Here is a 22,384-nt window from a genome sequence, read left to right as displayed (position 1 = left end):
TGGACGGATGGACGGGTGGGTGGGTGGGTGGATGGAGGGATGGAGGGATGGACGGGTGGGTGGATGGAGGGATGGACGGATGGACGGGTGGGTGGGTGGATGGATGGACGGATGGACGGATGGACGGGTGGGTGGGTGGATGGACGGATGGATGGATGGACGGATGGATGGATGGATGGACGGATGGACGGGTGGGTGGGTGGATGGACGGATGGATGGATGGACGGATGGATGGATGGATGGACGGATGGACGGGTGGGTGGGTGGATGGATGGATGGATGGATGGATGGACGGGTGGGTGGGTGGATGGGTGGACGGGTGGGTGGGTGGGTGGATGGATGGATGGATGGATGGACGGACGGACGGACGGATGGATGGATGGATGGATGGATGGACGGACGGACGGGTGGGTGGACGGATGGATGGATGGATGGATGGATGGACGGGTGGGTGGATGGATGGATGGACGGGTGGATCCTTTGCATGTGTTTGAACAGGTTTCATGGATTTCATCGCTGTAGGATTTCAGTATCAGTTTCAGCTTGATACTTTAATGTAATTAGATGTAATTACTGTTATCATTACAACACCATAGCTATAAATAACTAAAGTGGCATCAATAATGACTTTTTAAGTAACAGGATAAAACTGTGTATGTTCCACCATCCGTAGTCTTGAGTTATCACTCAGTCCACTGACAATGTGACTCTGCAGGTCCCACATCAGTGTCAGGAATGTTATCTGTGTTATGCACGAGAATATAGTTGATTTTATGTTGCAGGGACATAACTCTGCTCACACAGTCATTCAGTCACATTTCAGAGATCAAAAATCCGACATGCTTTAACATAAATCATTGCATTTAACTACAATTATGCTCTTTTTTTATCCCTGCCTCTTTTTTAGTACATAATAACCTTTTGATACAGGGCAGGTCACAGAAGTGTGTGTCTGTCTGTGTGTGTGTTGCAGGTGCTGTCGCTGCCTCATCGCAGGTTGGTGTGCTGCTGTCAGCTGTTCGAGGTTCCCGATCCAAACAGAGCTCAGAGGAGCGGCGTCCACCAGAGAGAAGTCTTCCTGTTCAACGACCTGCTTATGGTAAACGATGCACTCTGTGTGTGACATGTGCTTTTGCTTCTCACAGGGATATAAAGTCACCAGAACAACTCACTTAAATCTAAACCAAGGTTAGGTTTCAGTTTGCATTGCGCTTCTGGTCCATCAGCTGTGGATTTAGTGGAAAACAGAGTCATTTAGTGTGACTTTGCAGAGTGTGTGTTTGGTTATTGCACCATTTAAGGACCAGTGTGACCACCGATTCTTGCACAACCTTAAGATTCACTCACATGTGAGATAAAAGGATTTTTGCATCACTGGAGTACCATTTTATCCCATAATGCCCTGCTCATGTTTAAGCAGTGCTCCAGAAATGTCAGGAAGTCTGACAGCGCGACTTTACGAGAAAAGACCAAAAAAACCAGGATTTGTCAGCGAGTTTTACCCATCGGGTCTCATGTTTCTCCACTGAGACTTTACGTTTCTGGTTTTCTCCGCTGTTTTCGTCATGCATGCTTCAACAACCTGCTCAGCAGCAAACTGCAGAGTTTAGAGTCGAGTGAGCGAGTGCAGCTGAACTGGAGAGAGTGGAGACCAAACTGCAGCTAAGGAGACGCTCAGTATTTGGCTCAAATTCTCAGTTTTCTGGTCAGATGCTGCTTGATTTTTGCTGTTATGTTTTTAGGCAGTGCTGCTAAGATTTAGTAGCTGAAGCAAAATCAGTAAGAAGTCCAGGGCCCTTTCTCAATTCTCAAGTACGCGAGTCCGGACTTGCCGAGAACGCGAGCACGGACAATTGGAAGACCAGCGTACTTGATGATGTCACAGGTCCGGAGTTTTTACTGCCGTCCCCTCTTAATTTAACTGTGAGTAATATGTTATGAAGCTGAACTTTAATCACAGCCCGATTTAATCGTGACTTATATATCATGTTTAACCTCAGCAGTGAAATCTCTATTAATAAAAATAGTGTACATGTATGTCTTAATAAAAACAAGCAGGTGAGGTGTTAGAACGCTTTTATTTTTATTGTAGTGGACACTCAATACAATAGACAGCTGCTGGGGTTTGTTTAACCTGAGTAGCGAAAAGACCGCGGGGGGGGGGGGGTTGGAAACAATGTGCCGGGAGTCCGCTGTTCTCGCCGGCTCTAGTGATCCTCGACCTCGCTGTCTGCTATGGAGCTGGCGGGTCACGGATGTCTCCGAAAACATCGGAGTGCGTTTGGAAATATATGATATCTTGATAAATCGAGCAGATATTTGAAGTTTACACGCTTGAAAATAACTTAAAAGTTTATTTTGTGACCCAGAAAGAGTAATATTTAAACGTTTTTAGCCCCGCTCGTCCGCCATTGCCGCGTTTGAGTTTTGGACGAAATGCATTCTGGGATATTTAGCTGTACTAAGTCCACACAAGTCACCACCGATGCATGCTCGATAAAACGGGCGGAGAACACATCCGGGACTTTTTTGCGTTCTCGGCTTGATGCGTACTTCGAATTGGAACAGTACTTGGTCTCCGACTGATGCCGTATCACGAGTACACGAGAACACAAGTACGCACATTGAGACAGGCCCCATGTTTATCAGCTGGGAGAGCTTGGTTTAGATTTCGACCTTTGACCTTCGTTTTTCTCCACTCGCTGATTCGTTTAGTCTTCACTCGCTGGTTATGGTTTGAACTCTCTGAGGGAAGACAGTGTTTTGTGTCTGCAGTCACCAGGAGCTTCCCACGGAGAGATTTTAATTATATTCTCTTTTCACTTGTTTCTTTTTTAAACTTTTTTACAGATGCACATCTGCTTGTTTTCGACACAGTACCTGTCGGTGTTTTGGTGTTTGTGTGTATTTTCACGCAGGACTTCTTTACCTTCTTTTCCCTTATTTTAATTCCTCCTCCTCAGGTGACAAAGATCTTCCAAAAGAAGAAGACCTCTGTGACGTACAGCTTCAGACAATCGTTTCCTCTGGTCGACATGCAGGTCCACACTTTCCAAAACACCTGTAAGTACTGCTCTCTGCTGCCTCCTCTCATCCATCTTCCTCCGCCTCTCTCGTTTTAGTCTCTATGTCTCCTTTTCTTTTTTGTACTTGCTTGACTCTATTTTTACCCAGCAGTCAGCAGGCGCACTGAAAACAGTCACACATGCATGAAACACATGGTGCTGTAAATATATGAATACCCTGATTGCTGCACACGTGTTGTCTGTATGGATTTGCCAGCTCACTTCTCAGGGCTTTGCTCGATTTAAGGATATTTCCAAGCATATTTTTGACATCCCACTGAAAAAGATGCTGCTGTTGTCGAGCTACTCAAATACTTTGTTCTTTATGAGAAACTCTGAATCTGAACATGCTGAATCTCTGTAGAATTACAACGGTTTAATTTACAAGTCCTGCAACTTCCTGCTAATTTTGTGGCAGCTTTTCACATAATTGCAGGTCTCTTTCCAAGAACGTCCTATGTAATTTGGTATCGCTGATTGCAGGGGAAATGGAGAAAGTGTTAGTTGCTTCAGTAAGCAAATACCTCCTAGTTAACTTCATGTTTTAAGAAATAAAAATAAAAGTTATGAATATGGGAACTGAAAACGTTAAAAAATGTGGAAAGTCTAAACTAATGTGCCTCCATTTCCTTATATTGGAGGTATCAGCTACAGTAAAATACCAGCTGAGTTCAAAATGAAGCTTTCTTGATTTCTTTGATCATAATGTCAGACTCTCCGTCCATGCTAACGGACGAGGCTACACGGCTGCAGGTTGTCATTGTGTTATCGCTGTACTCATGGCAGAATGTAAAGGAGGTTCACAGAGGTTTAACAGATGCAGAGTTAGTACTCAAGGGCTGTACAGCTGCTGTGTGTACAGTCTGAGGGGACGGAAAGCTGCAGCGTAGCTACGTGTAGCGATCTGGTAACAGCATATCCACAAGGAGGGTTTAAGGAGACGAGACGTCACCCTGCGAGGTGCCTGTGTCACTCAGCATGTCTGCGATGCTTCAAATAAAAACCGTCCCAAATGTCGGAGTCATGGGAATTCATCAGGATCCGTCTTTAACATTATCACAATACATCTGGTGTCTGTTGGGGCATTTCACAAGTGTTGAACCAACCAGCCACAAATGCCGTCTTTAGGTTACATCTCTCTCATCCTTTGGACTTGTGAAGGTGAGTTTTTGCAGTTTGGTGCCATAAAACATCCAGACACAGCCGTCAGGTGGGTAATACATATTATACATGTCAGCGAGTCGAAAAAGGGGAAACATTAAATACATTAACTTACCTGAAAGTTAATAATGGCTTAGATATGGCAGTCAAAACACAAAAGAACATGTTCTTATTTCTTATGCATTCAGTGGGTTAATAATTAAAACTGCAGCTCCTTTGTAAAAGCTTGACCAACATTTACACGACAGGCTGTGTTTTTCACGTCACGTGCCTTCGTTTGGTACGAGCAGGACACTTTCTCTTGGATTTCATATAAAAAACAAAAATTGGAGGTTCTGTCCTAGTTGGAAATATTCTCAACAATCTGTTAATAATCACTTGGCAAAAGATTATTTTACTTCCTTTTCCAATTACAGCCGTTTCTTTAAAAGACAGACACCGTCAGTCAGCACAGCACCAACAACACAAGCCGTGTTTGAAAGGAACGGTGGAAGCACATCACAGGATTTCCTAAATATACGTCTGTCAACCTGAAAACGAGGCTGCTTGACAACGTTTCTCAAAACATTTTTCAATAACAACGTTAACACAGTCCTATAGAGTTATGTTTGTTTGTGTGTGTGGGCGTGTGTGGTTTCCAAGCCTCTGCTTCTTCAGCAGAGATGAATTGGCTCTCAGCTCCACGCAGCAGATTGGAGTTGGAGGTGTTTCAAATCTGCCTGAGCGCCTGTTAACAGGATCTCTCACTCAGAGAGAGAGTTCGGCTCTGAAATTACATACCCACCCCTTTCTCTCAAAGAGCCTGTATGTATAAATATGTACGTGAAACGATGCAGAACCTCCCACAAAATCTCAGCTGACACAAAACTAAAGTCTCATTTGAAGCCATTAAATGGATCTTAACAGCTAAGTGATGTAGAAGCACCTAGAAGTGCCTACACCACCACCACTGCTGGGTGCAGTTAAAAGGGCACAAATCCACACCGTGTCTCACGCGCGTGCACTGGGGTTTCCTGATGTCCTCAGATTATGGAATCAACCATGTGTCTCACACTTTTTGAACATTTTGAATCCCCAGTGCTAGCATTTTGCTACCTGCCGTGTTGTTTATTTATTTATTTATTGTTGGAGCCGGCAGTTTTCATCTTTGAATTAAAAGTGTGCAAACAGTAAACGAGCTAATAGGTGACACTGTAAGCCGTATTATTTGTAAGAAAACTACATTAAACTATTTTCCAGAGGAGACCAACTGCACGAAGATGGACGGAAAGGTTCATGACAGTGAGGAAGTCTGTCAGTGTAAGCTGCTGCACCCATAACTCCAGTAACCAGATATCCGAGTTATAAAAAGTAACCCACCTCACAGCTTTTTGTGTCAGGCTTTAAATGTCTTTCTTTCTTTCTTTGTATAAGGTTGGATATTTTACAGTGTTTGGATGTATTCAGCCCCAGAGGTGTCCAGCTGCACACCGAGCATCCTTTGGTGACTCTCTCTGTCGTACAGGCTGCTACAGTATTGGTCTGAGGGACAGTAGTCCTGTTTTACAGAGAACACTGTAACATAAATCACAGCCATAACAGCTAAACCACTGTGGTCAGTCTCTTATTTCTGCTTTCAGTCAGTAGTTATGATTAGACAGTAAAAAACACTCGATTTGGTCAAGAAAAGATTGTTTGGATTAAAATGTGCCACTTTACGACATTAACCCTGTTTGACAGAGGTGGCCAAAATAAACACTCATATAAAAGTGCAGGTACTTGTCCTGACAAATATTCTGATGAAGGTTGAAGTACTGATTCAACTTTTTTACTGAACTACATGAGAAAAAGTACAGATGCTGAACTGTAATCAGAGTACAAAAGGAAAAGAGTAAAGTACTCTTCAAAGGGCATCTAACCAACTGATTTCAGCAACATCCAAACAGATATTACACAGACTCTCGTGGCTTTTATTCCACTCTGTTTTGTCCCGTTTTCCTCCATCACCCCCAACTGTCACAGATGGCTGCCAAAGGTTTCTTCCTGTCAAAAGGGAGTTTTTCCTTTCTATTGTCATCAAGTGCTTGCTCATCTGATTGCTGGGGTTTTCTCTGTGCTAATGTTGGGTCTTTACATACAATATGAAGCACCTTGAGGCGTCTATTTGTTTTGATTAGGGTAAGCATCAAAGCAGCTGTGGTGTCACTGACCATGAACACCACAGCTGCTCTGCACCAGTCCCACAGAGTGCATTACTAAACATTACCACAGTACCACCAACCGGTATAGTTAACCTGCCTAGCAATTTCATGCAACATCTAAATAAACAAAATATTAGTGTACTTTAATTTCATACCCCAGCATCACATTTGCTCAAAGACGCTAAAATAAATGAGGTCCATAACATGTAAGCTTTAACTATCCAGTCTGTCAAATGTCACTGAGCAGTCCTTCCTCCGCAGCATTAGAAGATAACTCATGCTAATGCATACCGATTGGTCCATTAAGGATTTACAAAAGGAGACGGCTGTTGTACCTTGTTAAAAATAAAAAATCTAACGAGACAGTGGGAGTGTCTGTGAAACCACAGCAGAAACATTTGTGTATAAGAAGCAGCTGCTGGTGGTGGTTGAAGGTGATGCTCTGAGGAGGCTGTATGCCTCACATCATGGAGGCTTTACCGTGGCTGTTGCCATGATGTCATCAGAAGAAAAAAAAGATTACCCCCCCCAAAATGCCATTGTGTATCCCACAGCTCCACAGAGCTTCATTCGCTCTCGGGAGCATTCCTGATATAATAGAAATCCTCCTGTGTTGCTTGGGTAAAATCAGACTGCGCCTCTGCACAGCTCACGATTATGCAATCTCCTGTCATTCCTGACACAAGTGTGCATGTTTTCCAAGACTCTACTTCTTCAGAGATGAATTGGCTCTCAGTTGCATGCAGCAGATTGGAGCTGTTGGCGTTTCAGATCTGCCTGAGCACCTGTTAACAGGAAGCCTCGCTCAGAGAGAGAGTTCAGCTCCCAAATTCAGAAAGAGGTTGTTTATTATGTAGCAGAGCCGCCCACAAACTCGTGGCTTACCTAACAGGGACATTACATACCTGTAGGGAGCCATAAGATTATCTCTGAGACTGTGCCGGCACACATGGATGAAGCCTGCTCCACACACTCACATTAACTCTGAAACAACCTCTGCAGAGTTACAGGTTTAGCCGCATTCTCAATGCTCGGCTTTCTCATCTCTTCTGCTCTCACCTGGCAGTGGTGTGGGTCTTTGCAGTGTGTTTCTTGTGGCAGACCACTGTGATGTGTCCGGCAGTGCTACTAATCATGGCACAAACAGCCATTTGTATGGTTCACAGAGGTAAAGGAGCTCTTTACACAGACAAATATTTGTGATCATGTGAGACATTTGCTTTCAAACCTGTGGTCAGCATTATGTTAGAGTCTATTTGAATCTTTTCCTTAACTTAACCAACTGTTCCATACCAGAGATGTGAAGAATAGAGTTCCAGGGTTTTCATTTTCTTTAGCTTCTGTTTTTATTTCGTTTTAATTCAGTTTAGGTTTCAGAGTGAAAGGTTCTTTAACAACAACAAGCTATCAGTTTAAAGCCGTACTAGACAAGAAGAATATCCAGGGGGAGTAATCAAACCAAAGCTGTAAGAAAGCTGATGATTCTTGGTTTGCTCTCACATCATATTTCCAGCCATAAAGCAGGACTGGACAGTCTCATGAGCTGCTGTGATGAACATTAAGGTAACTGATTCACAGCCATGACAGTCTCAATAAACACATGATATAAAGATTTCCTATTTTTATTTCTCAGCATCATCATGGCTAAAACTAAACTTTGGCAGCCTTCTGAAAAAGAAAGAAGACTGTTGGCTGTAGGTTTCGTGAGACAGAGATGATAATATTTTGAGCTGTCTTCTGTTCCTTACGCTGTATTTGACTGGATTGCATCACATTACATTGTGTCACGTATATGTCGGTTGTTCCAGTGTCGCCTCAGAGCTCGTTCACTTGGTGCTTTTTGTTGCTGACAGTTCTGGTTCTCCAGTTGGAGCTAAATGGGTCTTGGGCGCTGATGACTGAGACCAGGACAGATTGTCCCATGTGATTCATCAGCACAGTCATGCATCAGCCGCGTGGGTGCGTGTGTTTGTGTGTGCGCACGTCGCGTGGGAGGCAGGTAGGAAGGTTTGTGTGTGCGTGTACACAAATCTTATTTTCTCAATCAGATTAATGCCGCCCGTGAGGAGGGGTGAGGCTCAGAGATCAGCACACTGTTTTCTGATGAAATTGAAATAACACAGATTGCTCCAAATACCAATTCATTATTTTCAAAGTACAGGCTGTTAAATTACTTCAGTTTCATTACTGAACAAAGGGTCTGTACAACTGTCAATCCAAGCAGATAAAACAATACAACATAAAACGCGCTTTAATGCATACAGTTGCTGCACATCTGCAAGCCACTTTGGAACCCACCTCCACCCCAGCTCCTCCTTTTAATGCATGTCTGCCTCCGGCTTTCCATCCATACACGTTGAGGCGTACATTACATCTGTTTGATTTGCAGAGCTTGGAGATGTGAGGAAGGATTTGAGGGAAGGAAATCAGTGCAAAACGAGCCCTTTAAAAAAATTGAATGGATCCATCCTTCTGGATGTCCCTTAGATTAGACTCCCACTATGAACTCCTCTTTCAGGGAGCGTTACTGTGCTCTTCATCAGAGTTATATTCCTATTCTCAGCTCTGCAGGGAAACCTTATTTATGTTATACTGCAGCCACTGAGTTCTGTTCACAGCAGGCCATGTAACCTGCCTCTCCACTGTGTCTCCAAAAAATATCCACATCCAAAAAAACAAGAAAAGACACTCTGCTCCCCCTGAAGCACGCAGGCGTGCAGCAGCGTCTTTCTTGCCTCCACGATCATCACTTCAGATTTGAGTTGCAGGTATTTTCTTTTTCATTTGAATCACTCTCTCTTTTACATATTTTGACCATTTATCAACACCAGAAAAAAAATATCACAAAAAAACGTGACAAAGAGGCAGTCTGAACCCCAAACAGGTTACTGACAGTTTATTAGACACGGCAAGGAAGCTGACAAAGAGCCTGTGAGGAGCTGGGCTGGTGTTAGCTTAGCAGAGAAAATACCAAGGAGCTAGAAATGGAGGGTGGAAAACTGGGAGTTAGGCTTGGATTTGTAAGTGAGAGCCTGAGACTGAGACCAAAGCTGGGGCTCGGGTTAGAATGAAGCAGGGAAGAGCATCGAAAGGACAAAGCAGGTCTGGAAACTGGAGGTGGGTGAACCAAAAGAAGTGCAGACAAAGGGAAACATGAGCGATTAAACAGAATTCTCAGGAGCAGAGATAACAACAGACGGCCGAACCAGGACTGACTGCTGATGCAGAGATGACATTGTGCTGGTGAGCTGGGCTGAAACAGCTGCAGCTGGTGGCACTCCGTCCCAGCTCCAGGGTACGCACCACCAATCATGTAATCAAACATAAAGGAGGAGAGCGAAAATAGAGGGCGTGGCAAAATGTCCTCTTTAAATACTTTGAGACCATTTGAGCTACACTAGCATGACGCAAATCTAACCGGATGTTGCTGACAGGTGCGCCAAATGCTAACAATCATCTAGTGGCTGGTGTTTGCAAAATTTGGGGGTCCTTTTACTTTTTAGGAAACTATTATAGTTCAAGTTAATCAACAATCATCTTTCTAACCCCCAACCCTCCAGAGATCAGAGGACTAATGAGGTTGAATGTCTTTGTGTTGTGTTTCACTCAGATTATCCTCACGGTATCCGGCTGACGTCCGCGAACCCCGGAGGAGAGAGGAAGGTTCTGATCGTCTTCAACGCTCCGAGCCAGCAGGACCGGGCACGCTTCACCTCTGACCTCCGAGAGAGCATCGCAGAGGTCCAGGAAATGGAGAAGTACAGGGTGGAGTGTAAGTGTTCCTGTCACAGCAGTGGGAGGCTCAGTGGGACCTTAAATGAAGGATAATTACACAAAGCAGTACTGAAACCAGCAGTGGACACAAAGGTTGTGGTGGACGTGGTTGTAGCTGTTAATGGTGATCGTTACAGGGACAGAACCAGATACTTTACTCTGAGCGTGTCTGCTGCACAGGTACAAATAACTATTTAATTAAAGTCGCTTCATTGGACAATTCTTTTTTTTTTTTTTTTTAAATAACCATTTTTCTGCACCTCGTCTGGGCTCTGCTCACAGGCTTTAGACAAACCTTGGCCAATCACAGGTGTTTTCATACACAGCGGAGGAGTTCCAGTAGAGCTTTGAGTCTGGAGAGCGGGGTTTCACATGAGCTGATTTGGAGTATGCACTGTGGGCGGGGCTTAGGACAGGGTGTGCCGTTGGAGGAAGACTATTTTCAGAATCTGTTTTCTCATTTCTTTTCTCTTCTGGATTTGTGCTCACTGCAGCTAATAATACATCAATTGTTATACCATTAGAGTTCAGGCCGGTTGCCAGCAGTCACGGTACATGAAGAACTTCCCACACACAGACTTCACTTTGGCAGGCTGCTCACATATATTAACAGCCAAACAATTATATCTGTCAACTCATCTTAGCATTTTAGCATCCATATGTCTGCGAGTACAACACCTCCCAGTATCAGCGTGGACCGTCCTTGGGGTTTCTGAAGTTCTTTTGCTGCTGGTTTCAGCAACCAAGGAATGAGTTGCTCCCCCAGGATGAGAAAGAGCTCAAGTATCTCAATCTTGTTCACTACTGAGAGAGGAAGGGAGCAGGAAATTGACAAATTGATTGGTGTGGTGTCTGCAGCGATGCTGTACCTGCCTGTTGTGGTGAAGAGGTAGCTGAGCTATCGGTTTACCGATCGATCTACATTCAGACCTTCGTCTGTGGACTCAAGCTGCGGCTAGTGAGCAGAAGAATATGAGTGGTGTACTTCTGGGTTCTTAATTAGAGGCAGTGTGAGGAGCTCGGCTATTTAGGAAAGAGCTGCTCCTTCTACACATCGAATTCCTCCTCCACGCGTCCTAGGTGAGGGGTGTCAGGCATGTCCAGCTGAGAGCACTCTGGTGTCTGACAGGGAGAGCATCTCTGCTTAGGCCTGCCCACACCCCAAGATAAGGGGCAGAAAATAGATGGGTGAAATTTACTGCTGACACTGTGGCTCCAGCCTTATAATTCAGTTATTTATGTGCAAATTCAAATATTTCAGTGTTATAAATGCATTGTTTAGCCTGCATGTGTTGCCTTTCAAGCTTCCACGCCTGACTTCACCAGCAGTAGATTCCAAATCTGCAGTGAACAGCGATCCAGCGAGTTGTCGTTAATGACAGCTTTCCTGATTTTCTTTTTTCCTTTCAGCTGAGCTCGAGAAGCAGAAAGGCGTCATGCGTCCTGGCGTGTTGACAGGGGGAGGACCGGGAGGCATGGGCACTCAAGGAGGCGGGGCAAACAGCGGTGGAGGAACCTTAAAGAGTGAGGTGGTGAACGGTACCCTGGGAAGGCCGAGCCTCGACGACACGTACGCAACAGTGGACGGACTCAAGCGCACGGCACTCAGCTCGTCGCTCAGAGACCTCTCAGAGACAGGTGAGGACAGGTGTACGATGCGAGGCTCACCTTGTTCACATGTTACAGATGCACTCAAAAAAATGAAACGTTGACTTTAATTAAAATTTTGTCAACAGGTTCCACGAAATTGAATTATGTTAGTTTAAAGCAAAAATCTTTAGTTCATCTAATTTAAAAAAAACTACTTAAGATTAACAAGACATATTTAAGACTAACTAAATCAAGTTATGTTGTATGAACATAGATGATATATTTTCAGGTTAGATAGTTTAGTTACTTCAACACATTTCTTATTTGTGGCAGTAAAATGTTAAATTTAAGTTAGATTAATTCAAATATTATATTTTCAGCCACCTTGTGCTTTATTAATTAGTTTTACATAAATCTATTTTGTCAACAGGTTCCACACAAATGAATTAAGTACATCCAACTTATTTTTTAAAATTTCTTTTATTGCCAACACATTCAGTGAGCATTTGTGTAAATCCAGTCCAAAATAAAACACAACAGCTCATTAGGGTTAGTAATTAACAGTATGTAGACAGATGCAACATCAAGACTTTAAATTAAATGTCTGTATCTACCAGAAATAGAAGAAGAAGAAAAAACGCATTGAAGATCACATAACACATTGATAAGATGACACTTGAGTTATGCACATGTGATGCTAGTAAGGTCTGTGAGTGTTTTTTTCTTTTAGTGTCTAAAATGGATAGCAAAGTTGCTATTTGCAATGATTGCTTAGGGTCAGTCCAGTAACACAATGCCAATGAAGTGCTTTCCTTTAACAATGCAAAGTGAAGTGTCCACCTCAACAGCCACAATTAAAAAAAAATTTATGTAACAACAACAACAATAATAATAATAATAATAATAATAATAATAAATAGTCCACTGATATTAGCAATCAAAGAAAATTACATCACCATCCCAAATAAAACTTTAACAAAACATGCCAACATTATGGTCTAACAATAAAACAGCTTGTCAGCGTTCAGTTTTTTTGCAACAGCACAGCAGTAACCATTTAACACTCGCCACTGTCAACATTTATTTTACCAGTGTTTGGGCAAAAAACTTCAGATGTAAACATTTTAACATGGAAACAATTGTTCGTCTTTAAAAGTCCACAAAATATACATTCATCCTGCATTCCCAACTTGGATGATCTGATATCCTCGTGTTGGTGTTGTTCCCAGACCATCATGAAAATGTTGTTCCAGGTTCAACATTGCAAGTGACCAATCACATTGTTGTGACGTTATTCTTTTGCGCGCCAAGCCATTCGTGCATTTATGAAATTCCAATTTTGCAAGGACAATATCAATTCTGCTTACTGTTTATTAAAGGGTTAGGGTCAGGGTCAGTTGATCGGCGGACAGAGGCGGTTTCACGCAGCTTAAGTACAGTTTTTTGTTTTACGCCGGTTTTTCCCGAAGTCGCAAAAGTATGACGTCACAACATTCTGATTGGTCACTTGCAATGTTGATCCTGGAACAACATTTAGTATGATGATCTGGGAACAACACCAACACGAGGATATCAGATCAACCTCCTAACTTACCCTTATTTTTAGTATGTATTGCAATTACCTTTACAATGCACACAATGTAACACAAACTGAATATGAACATATTTCCACCTCATAACAATATGCCTTGAACGCTAATATACACACCACCCTTCAACATTTCTGGTGCAGTATCATCTCTCAATTAAATCCTTTAAATCTCAATACTTTTGATTGTCTCTTACTAGCCCCCCCACAACAGTAAAATCTCTCAAATTGTAGTAGTTTACAAACTTTTCAAAATGTTCTAAATTTCTCTTAAATGTAATTTTCCCGTTATCTGTCATTTACAAATTACCATTTTATTCCCATTCAGCTTCCGAAAAACTTCTGTCCATCTGACAGAACATTCATCATCCAAATTAAAGGTTGGCTTATTCATTCAGTGTATTCTTGAGCAACTGTACCTTGGTCAAGAGTCTGCTGACATACAGATGAAGGAAGAGCTTCTGAAGTACTTCAAAGAAAGCTTTCAGTCTTGAGGTTAACTGAGATTCAGTGCATATATCCCACCCATTAAGAGTGCACATGCAGAGGCCAGGTCTTCCAGGTCATGCAGGACACACTAGATGGTTATACCCACATCGGCTGGAGGAGTGCTGGCATCAGCTCTTTCGATGGTAAAGATAGCAAGGGTAATTTGTTCCAGCTCCCTCTGAACAGCTGTAGCTTAGACACAAAAACATAGAAAAATGGCATCCAGTTTTAAAAAAAGAAAGAAAAAGGGCCAAAGCTACCCTTTAATGACGTAAACACAATATTAGGAACATGCACCCCAGTGCGCCACTATTTCAGACTACAGATTCAACGATAAATAGAAATAGTTTGGGTATACAAGAAGATTTCCCAAAACATTTAAACAGGTTCCATGCAAATTACAACAACAACAACATTACAACATGCAACAACATTAGTTATTCAAAATTTGGTTTAATACAGATAAAAAACTAAACTAAAATTACCAACCAATTATTCTTTGAAGAGGATGCTTGGGTCTTCATTCAGGTAAAAAGGTAGTGCCCTGAGGACACACTCCCTCCCCTTTTCAATGGTTTCCTTCTGTAGAGAGTGGCAGAGATACAGGAAGAGAAAACAGATATACTTTAGGATGACACAAACTCACATTATACGCAAAATGAATGACATATCCACTGCACAGATAGACATGTACACAAGACCAACTAATCATCACATGGACATGAATAGTTAACCTGTTGGGCAGGGTTTCCACCACATTATATATGTCCATAATGGAGGTAAAGACAAACTAATACATCATCTTTTTTGCATTCAAAACATAACATAAAAACATTCACTTCTGGTTTAACCTAAATCAAGGGATCAGATTTTACATATGTTTAGGTAATTTAAATTTTCCAACGTTTTGAGTACCAAACTTTGTCTTGCTTAATATAAATGTAAGTGCACTGTGCAGCTACCATACACTAGCTGTTTAAATTTGAAAATGATCTTATTAGCCATAATATTTTGCTACCAACAGAATAACGCACCTGTGTGGCTGGGGCCAAAGTTTGTCTAATTTTCTTCCCTGCAACGCCTCCTTTTTTCTTGAAGACTTTTATGAGCTGGTCAGTGTATTGGTCAAGTTGTGTAAAAAGCCTTGGAACATGTGCAGCAGTAGTAATCCTCACATATTCTGCTTCCACCTGAAAATATGTCAACAAACACAACATACTGTACTGTAAATATACATACTATATGTACACATATACAAACTAAAACTAATGTAGTAAGACCTCATTAATATACACTGAACAATCCACCTCATTCATTTTTTTGAGTGTGTGTGTGTGGTTTTCGCTCTGCCTGTTCTGCGACAGAAGTTCTGCAGCTCCAGGTTTTTAGTATGATGTATCGAGTCAGAGCAAACCTGTGCTCTTATGCAACTGATGAAATCTAAAATGGTAAAATGCCTGTAAGATGGAAGTTTGATGTGATGCTGTGGTGCTCTGTCTCCCCCTGCTGGATAACTGTAGGAACTACAGCATGAAAATGCAAAAAGTTACTGTGGAAACTGTGTGGTTTACTGCTGTGATTTAATCAGCCAATACAAGTAATACAGCCTTCTGTTAATTAGCACTGATGCATAAGTATGTAAATATCAGGTTGGTCAGCCTCATTAATAAAAAGTTTGAACAGCAGGAAGAAGGTGTAGGTGATGACCATATAAGGGTATTCCCTTTTCATGACATCATACAGATCAAAGAGTGGAAAAAACTGTGTTTACACTGAGTGAAGAATGCATGTGCAACCACGTTTTAACCTGCCTCGTTCTGATTGGGTGACAGGGAAGCGGGGTCGTAGGAACAGTGTGGGGTCACTGGACAGTACCATCGAAGTAAGTTGGGCGGGACACGACTTCCCAGCATGCTGTCTGTCACACACCCTGCTGATGCATGTTTGTCTGATTCATAACTTGTGTTTGTGAAAATATTTATGCACGTATGACGTGAGCGCTGAAACATGGCTTCAATTGTATTCATGACCCTTTTTCATTTCAGAGTTTAGCCACCGTGTTAGCCTCAAAATAGGACGGGTCAGCCTTTCTCTAAAGTTCTCTTGAGCACTGAGGCCTTTTCTGTGAAATAAGTAAAGCATGAAGTGAAGAATAAAATGTAAAGTAACGTAAGTGTAAAGTTGCTCCTATAAGGCATATTTGAAAATGTTTAAATAATTCAATCACTTGTTGGAATCAGTCCACCTTAGTCAGCTGATTTAAGGATGACTGACAGCTTTGTGAGCCAGAATATCATGGTCAGAGCTTCGAGTTCAGGGAGCTTCCATCCTTGGGATTACAAGACTGAAGAGAAGACGCAAAACTGCTGTTCCTCTATTGGCCACTTGAGGCTCTTTAGACGCTCGTCCCTTTGGATTTTGTTACATCTTAACACTTCAATTATCTGGTGCATGGCTACTTTGATTGGCAGGCCTTCGTGATCTATCTTTCAGTCATCAATAATTACTTTCCTCTGTGGCAGAAAAGCAGGTTACAGACACGTTACCTTCAGGAGCTCAGTGTGTGCATGTCTATCATCTGTTTTTTAACCTCTTCAGTGATTCTTCTGCACGTTTGTCCTAAAATCTGCATGATTCATGTCAAGGTTTTTTTTTCCATCAGAAAGATGAGATGGTCTGTGAGAATCTGAGGTAAATGCTGACCCAGTATGTTAAACTCGTCTTCTTTTCTTCTCAGGGTTCCATTATTAGCAGCCCCCGGCCTCACCAGCAGCGCCCTCTGCCTGATGGAGGTCTTTCCTACAGCCCTATCATGGTTCCTACATCTCCAGCAGCCTACCGGCCACACCGCCCTACTCAGAGCCCCGGTACGGGGGTGGGGGGTGGGCCGGGGCTCTGTCACAACCAGGGAGGGGTCACCACCTCCCCACTCGCGAGCGGGGGAGGGGTTGGGGGCGGCGGAGGGATGCCGGCAGGGGGCGGACCGACTGGCGGAGGCCGACTAGGGAATTTCTTCGGCAGTCGCAGAGGCAAAGTTCCTGGTCCCCTGACGATGACCTCACCCCCTCCACAGGGTCCGCCGAGTCCCCTGATGATATCATCACCCCCCCACTACCCCGCCCCCGCGCCTCCCATCCCCCACCCATCCTCCCCTTCCCCATGCCCCTCCCCATCGCCCAACCTCGGGCAGTCGGACTCGGGAGGAGTTGGAGGGGGAGGCGGTACGGCAGGGGCACAATCCAAGCTCCAAGCGTTGCACGCCCAGTATTGCCACGCCAACAGTGGAGGAGGCGGAGTCAGTGTTACTGGGCACCAGCAGCAGCAGACACCGCCCCCACCTTACCATCACCATCACCGCTACCACATGCAGAGCGTCCCGCAGCACCACGTCCTCTCGCACAGGTTCTCCACACCCCGACGGCAAGGCCCGTCCGGCTGCGCTCCCTCTCATACCCAGCAGCATCAGAGGATGCAACATGTCATCATTCCGCACCCGCGCTACAACATGGCGTCAGGCTTCACCACGCCGCCGCCGCTGTCCCCGCACTCCCCTGTCACCCCCATTACCCCACACGGACTCTTCCACTCGCACCCCGCGGCGGGGAGGCCAGGTGGAGGGGCCAAGCTCCCGCTGACCATCTCGCACTCGCAGCCCCACCCCCACGCTCACACACACTCTCACAACCACGCCGTGCACACACACTCCCCGCTCAGCCCGTCCCCGTCCGCCTCCCCCTCCACCCACTTCATCTTCTCCACCCCGCCACCCCAGACTCCCTCAGCACGCCTCGTCACCCAGACGCCTCCGAAACCATATACCCCCCAGTACCCACCGCTTTCGTCCATCCCGCCTCCCCCGCCGCATTCACCCTTGCCTCCCCCGTCAACCGCCCCGCTCTCCCCGCACCCCCCGGGGGTGGGGGGAGGCCAAGGGGGCGGCCCCAAATCCAAGCCCGTCAGCCGGATCAGCACGGTCGTGTGAGGAGGCAGAAGTCTAGGACAGTGGCGCGTCACCCTGCAGTGAGCCGCCGGGGGGTGGTAGTGAGCAGGAGAGGGAGGAGGAGAGGTGGAGGAGGGGGAGGACAAATGCAGCCGTATGAAAGCGGACGCCTGGTGAGGAGGAGAACGGTGAGAGCGGGGAAGAGGAAACTTCTCAGCCTGTGTTATTTCCACATCCACTTCCCCCGCAGGTAGAAAGACGCACACACACTGACGGATGCTTCTTACAGGGAGCAGATCCTCCCAGAAAAAGCTGCTCGCGGAGCGAAAAGCATCCAGAACGTGAATCATGCCGTTTTCAGTCACGTGAAGATGAAGAAAAAACACCCACATTGTCCTGATGTCTTGGTGAAAACGTCCTCATCTTCCCCCCGTAGTGCCCTTCAGAGGTGAGCTGGGAGGACATATTTGTAGTTCTTCATCGACAGGGGAAGTGTTCGTGCCACATCGTAGGAATTTGTGTGCTGTCGTGGAAAAAAACGGTTCAGGGACCAGACGTGAAGGGAACAGTGCCTGAGAATATATATCCCAAGGATTACGCCTGACATAATGTACAGAGAGCGGAGAACGAAGCGAGTCCGGGTCGCGTTTTCCAAAAAACACAGTCGTCTTACACCACCTTGTTTTCCGCACAAAAGCACTCTTGTTTTGGTTGTTGACATATTTACAAGCCATGAGGCGTTACGGACAAGCAGAGGTGGTTAGCGTTAATATGGTGCAGTTTCTGTGTCTTAGACAGGCATGCATGACCTGTGCAATAGCTAATAAGTGTCAGTGTGACTGTGGTTAAACTTCTATATGCAGGGGGAGGGAGTTGTTGTGATTTAAAGCCCCAATCCAGCATTTATTTGGCCATAAGAAGTGAAGAATACGGAACACTTGACCGTCTAGGTGGACAATAAACTTTCTAAAACCTTTAAATAAGCCATCATAACAAACACTCCAGGTGTCTTTTTACCTTTGCAAAAATAACTAAAAGCCTTTAGCGTCTGTGGATTACAGGGTTTCAGCAGGGACTGCTACGCTGTTGTTTTGGATTGGGACTTTAAAAAAATTCCCAATTATTTCCTCATGTAACGGGGATTTATTTGATCATTTGTGCTAAACCTGTGAATGCTCTCCCTTGTTATTAAGTGTATATGAAAGCATAAGCCTGAATTTGTCACAAATTATAATATACTCAGATAATATAATACTGCAGCTTTCAGCTGTACTTCATGCTCCATGTTGTATGTGACCCTCTACGTTGCCACAGACGGAGATTGGGCCCAAAGCTGCCGGACAGGGAGATGAGAGCTGCGGTACCTAAACGAAGCGATGTAACTGTTCAGGTTAAGTTAAATAAGGTGTAACTCTCTCTCTAACTTATCATCTTAACAGAACTGGGTGGGAAATTAAAGGCTTGAATTTACTTTACGAAACCAACATTTTGACGCAAGACTCGTTTAATAATTCTGATAATCAAGCTTCATCACAACGTACCAAAAGTTTCAAATGTTTCATTTCTGTTGGTTCCTTTTTGTTTTGCTTCACAGCAGAACGTTGATCACTGATGAGGCTTCACTACATTATGTTAAACATCTTCAGATAAAGATCCTTGAAATCAGGATTAGGAGACAGAGCCGTAAAGAAAAGAAATACAAGTGATGGTCTTTAGATGCACAGACAGATATTATTTAGATTATTTCAGGAGAGTACTTTTTTTATTTTAAATTACTGACATCCCCTAAACTCATCGCGTGCAGGTGATCATAAAGTTATTGATTTGAAAAGCTGGCAGCTATGAACAGACTCATGATGTGTGATTGTGTGTTTAACTGCATGAGTGAGTGACTGAAGTCATTTGTCACAACAAACCAAAGACGACAGTTAAACGAAATTCAATAAAACTCGCCAGGTTTCATTTGTAATAAACAAGATTTAGACAATCAGACTGGATTTTTTAAACTATCAGAACTTCCTCTTGTCCCGCTCTCTTTGTTACAACTCTTTAAAGGCACGTTTAAGGGTTAAGACTTTGCTTTAGCTTTGGCACTTAGCAGAAGAGGAGGCTTGGAAGAATGTTTCAGTCACACTAGGGCAAAGACACTGTGGCACCACCACTTGTGACCTTGTTGCCTTTGAAGTGGTTGTTTCAAAGATGGGGGCCAGGTCTCTAGCTGCCATCGTCAGCGCAACTTTGGTGCATCGAGACATCGATAAAAATGCAATATGACGAGTTGGTCTGCTATCGATCTGCTGCCAGTCTGTGACTGAATGAGGCGTTTACATGCAATCTGTTTGTGATCAGTGCAAATCTGCTGCCATCGACAGACACAGAAGTTCACATGAAATCCTTACAGTCGAACCTCATTGATTTGAAACAGAAATTCAGAAATTCCTTCACAAGTAGTGACGTAGTGACGATTTAACTCCAGAATGACGCGGGTGTAGGAGCTTAACCAGAATGCAACCGCCACCAGAGATGCAGAATATGTACACCTATCAGGACAGGCTGACTCGGGCTGATTAACATGTCTCTGTACAAGCCTTCACCAGTCAGTCTGAACCGGACTGCAATTGTTTGGAGACAGGTGGCCTCCCATAAGGAGGTTGCAGTCCCAGTTTTAGTCCAGTGTGACGGAGTCATAGAATTAAATATAGCAACTCAGGTTAGTCTTTACTGAGGTTCAGACAAGTGGGTCAAAGGGTGTTTTTCCAATAAACTTGATACAGCCGGCCTTTGTTTTGTAACCAGACTAGTTGCCCTCTGACTGACTGCCGTCAGAAATAAATTGGATTTAAGGCGCTTCAGCACCTACGCCTGTTTTCATATGTAATGAGTAGAAAACACTGGTAACAAGGAGCAAGCTTTATTCAAATAAATAAGAACCTACTCATCCAGATGATCTCAGATTCACCTCTGCACTTACTTGGGTTCTCAGCAGTAGTTAGAAACTCTCTATTATTTTACTAAGATATAAAACAATTGAGAAAATATGATAAATGGAAAATAAGGGTTAATTTCCCACCCAGTCCAAACTGCGTTAGCGTGTGAAAAACTCGGAGGGTGAATCAACTTTAATCCCATTTGATGTGTGGCAAAATAGAGAATAAGGTGCCTTCAGACATAGTGATGGTACAGTATAAATAATAATGTTCACAAAAGACCTCCATGGAATACAAAGACAGTTCAGCGTCTAAATCAATAATATAATGATTTGTGTCCATTCAAAACAGCAAATCGAAGCCATTTACTGCATTTTTTAAAAGTCTGGCTGAAGGACTGAGCCGCTCGTCGCCTTGTTCATCCAACAAAGACACAAAGGAGCCTGAAACCTGGACCGAATTTCATTCGAAGGACTCGCTAACATCTCACAGGACTGAAGTGCAGAACATGTTTCCGTGTCACACCGAGTGAAATCTTCTTGAACAAACTCATTTTTACACATTTTTGCACTTTGAGTTCAAATCTACCATGCCAGTATTGAAGTGTATTTCCTTTCTTCCTTTAATCAGTCTCACCGGATGTCAGGGCAGGAGGCCCGTGATGGCTGGTAGAAAGTTCTTCCACCGCTTGAACGATTTTACCAGCCATTTGCATTTTTTGACTAGAAATGAAACTTTCAGTGTTGGTTGCTAGTCAGCCTCATATAAATATTTGCCAGAGTTTAACTGGTGGATGATGGGAAATTCCTCTGAATGCAAACATTAACGACATATTTTTAGTCTCCCCGTGATGACGTGAATGCACCAACTGTAGATATTAACTGTACAGTGTGTTCTATTTTCAGTGGGGCCAACAGCATCAATCTGTAACTGAGGTTCAGAATTGTTTGAATTAACAAAACGTGTGCTCTAAAAACCAAAGTTCATCTGGGTTCTTCGGGCTATTCGGGCTTCTTCGTGAGAACAGTAACGCCCTTAGTGTGCGAGGTTTGTGGGAATACAGTCACATATTGGAATCGTTTGACGGCGTTCCTCAGGGAACCATCTTGGGTTCCCTGTTGTTTTCAATCTGAAGAACCCCTTTGACTTTTTAGAGCGTGCTACTGATATTATTATCAATATTGTTGTGTGGCAAGCTTCTACTAACATACTGTACTCCTTGGGCTGTTTTGTATTTTTAGCATTTTTAATTTTGTTATGTGCTTATAATGTGAGATTTTATTTCTTTTCTGATTTGGGCATCTTATGGAAGTATTCAATCCTTTTTAATTTTAATATATTTAAAAAAAACAAACAATAATGATTTTCTGTAACTGACATACAAGTTCTTCTAATATTTTGATTATAGACTGTGATAATTACTTTGACTCAACCCACAGCATGCTCAAGCAAACACACGCCTGCACACTGAATCATCACAAAGCCTCTCTTCACTCTTTTAATGGAAACAAGCAACACCTCTGCTATCAAACAACATTGAAATTAACACTTCATGTTGAGCTGCTAAGAATTTTTGGACCGTAGGGCCATAGCATGCATCTACAATCACCTGCAGAAAGACTTTGTCTCTTTCTAAAGGCCTTACAGTGACCACGTCGACTCCAGACTAA

At 43.6% G+C, this 22,384-nt stretch overlaps 1 protein-coding gene and 1 long non-coding RNA gene across 2 annotated transcripts in view; one reads left to right on the top strand and one right to left on the bottom strand.

Moving 5' to 3' along the window:
• Positions 1-17,829, top strand: part of LOC308407343 (IQ motif and SEC7 domain-containing protein 1-like) — a gene marked incomplete at its 3' end in the record, with an annotated part of 75,262 nt that extends 57,433 nt beyond the window's left edge. The window contains exons 12-17 of the mRNA XM_080898908.1: positions 974-1,099; positions 2,964-3,063; positions 10,017-10,178; positions 11,591-11,818; positions 15,680-15,729; positions 16,585-17,829. Of these exons, the coding sequence (XP_080755034.1) occupies positions 974-1,099; positions 2,964-3,063; positions 10,017-10,178; positions 11,591-11,818; positions 15,680-15,729; positions 16,585-17,829 (1,911 nt within the window). The remainder of the gene's footprint in view (positions 1-973; positions 1,100-2,963; positions 3,064-10,016; positions 10,179-11,590; positions 11,819-15,679; positions 15,730-16,584) is intronic.
• Positions 12,839-15,059, bottom strand: LOC308407222. The gene is made up of 3 exons (XR_013973640.1): positions 14,882-15,059; positions 14,337-14,429; positions 12,839-14,039 (listed from the first exon to the last, which is right to left on the bottom strand). It is a non-coding gene; the product is annotated as an uncharacterized lncRNA (long non-coding RNA).
• Positions 17,830-22,384: the final 4,555 nt, after the last annotated feature.

This window comes from Rhamphochromis sp. 'chilingali' (genome assembly GCF_963969265.1).
Source record: "Rhamphochromis sp. 'chilingali' genome assembly, chromosome: 12".
Taxonomy (NCBI): Eukaryota; Metazoa; Chordata; class Actinopteri; order Cichliformes; family Cichlidae; genus Rhamphochromis; species Rhamphochromis sp. 'chilingali'.
This window is presented reverse-complemented; position numbering and strand designations above follow the sequence as displayed.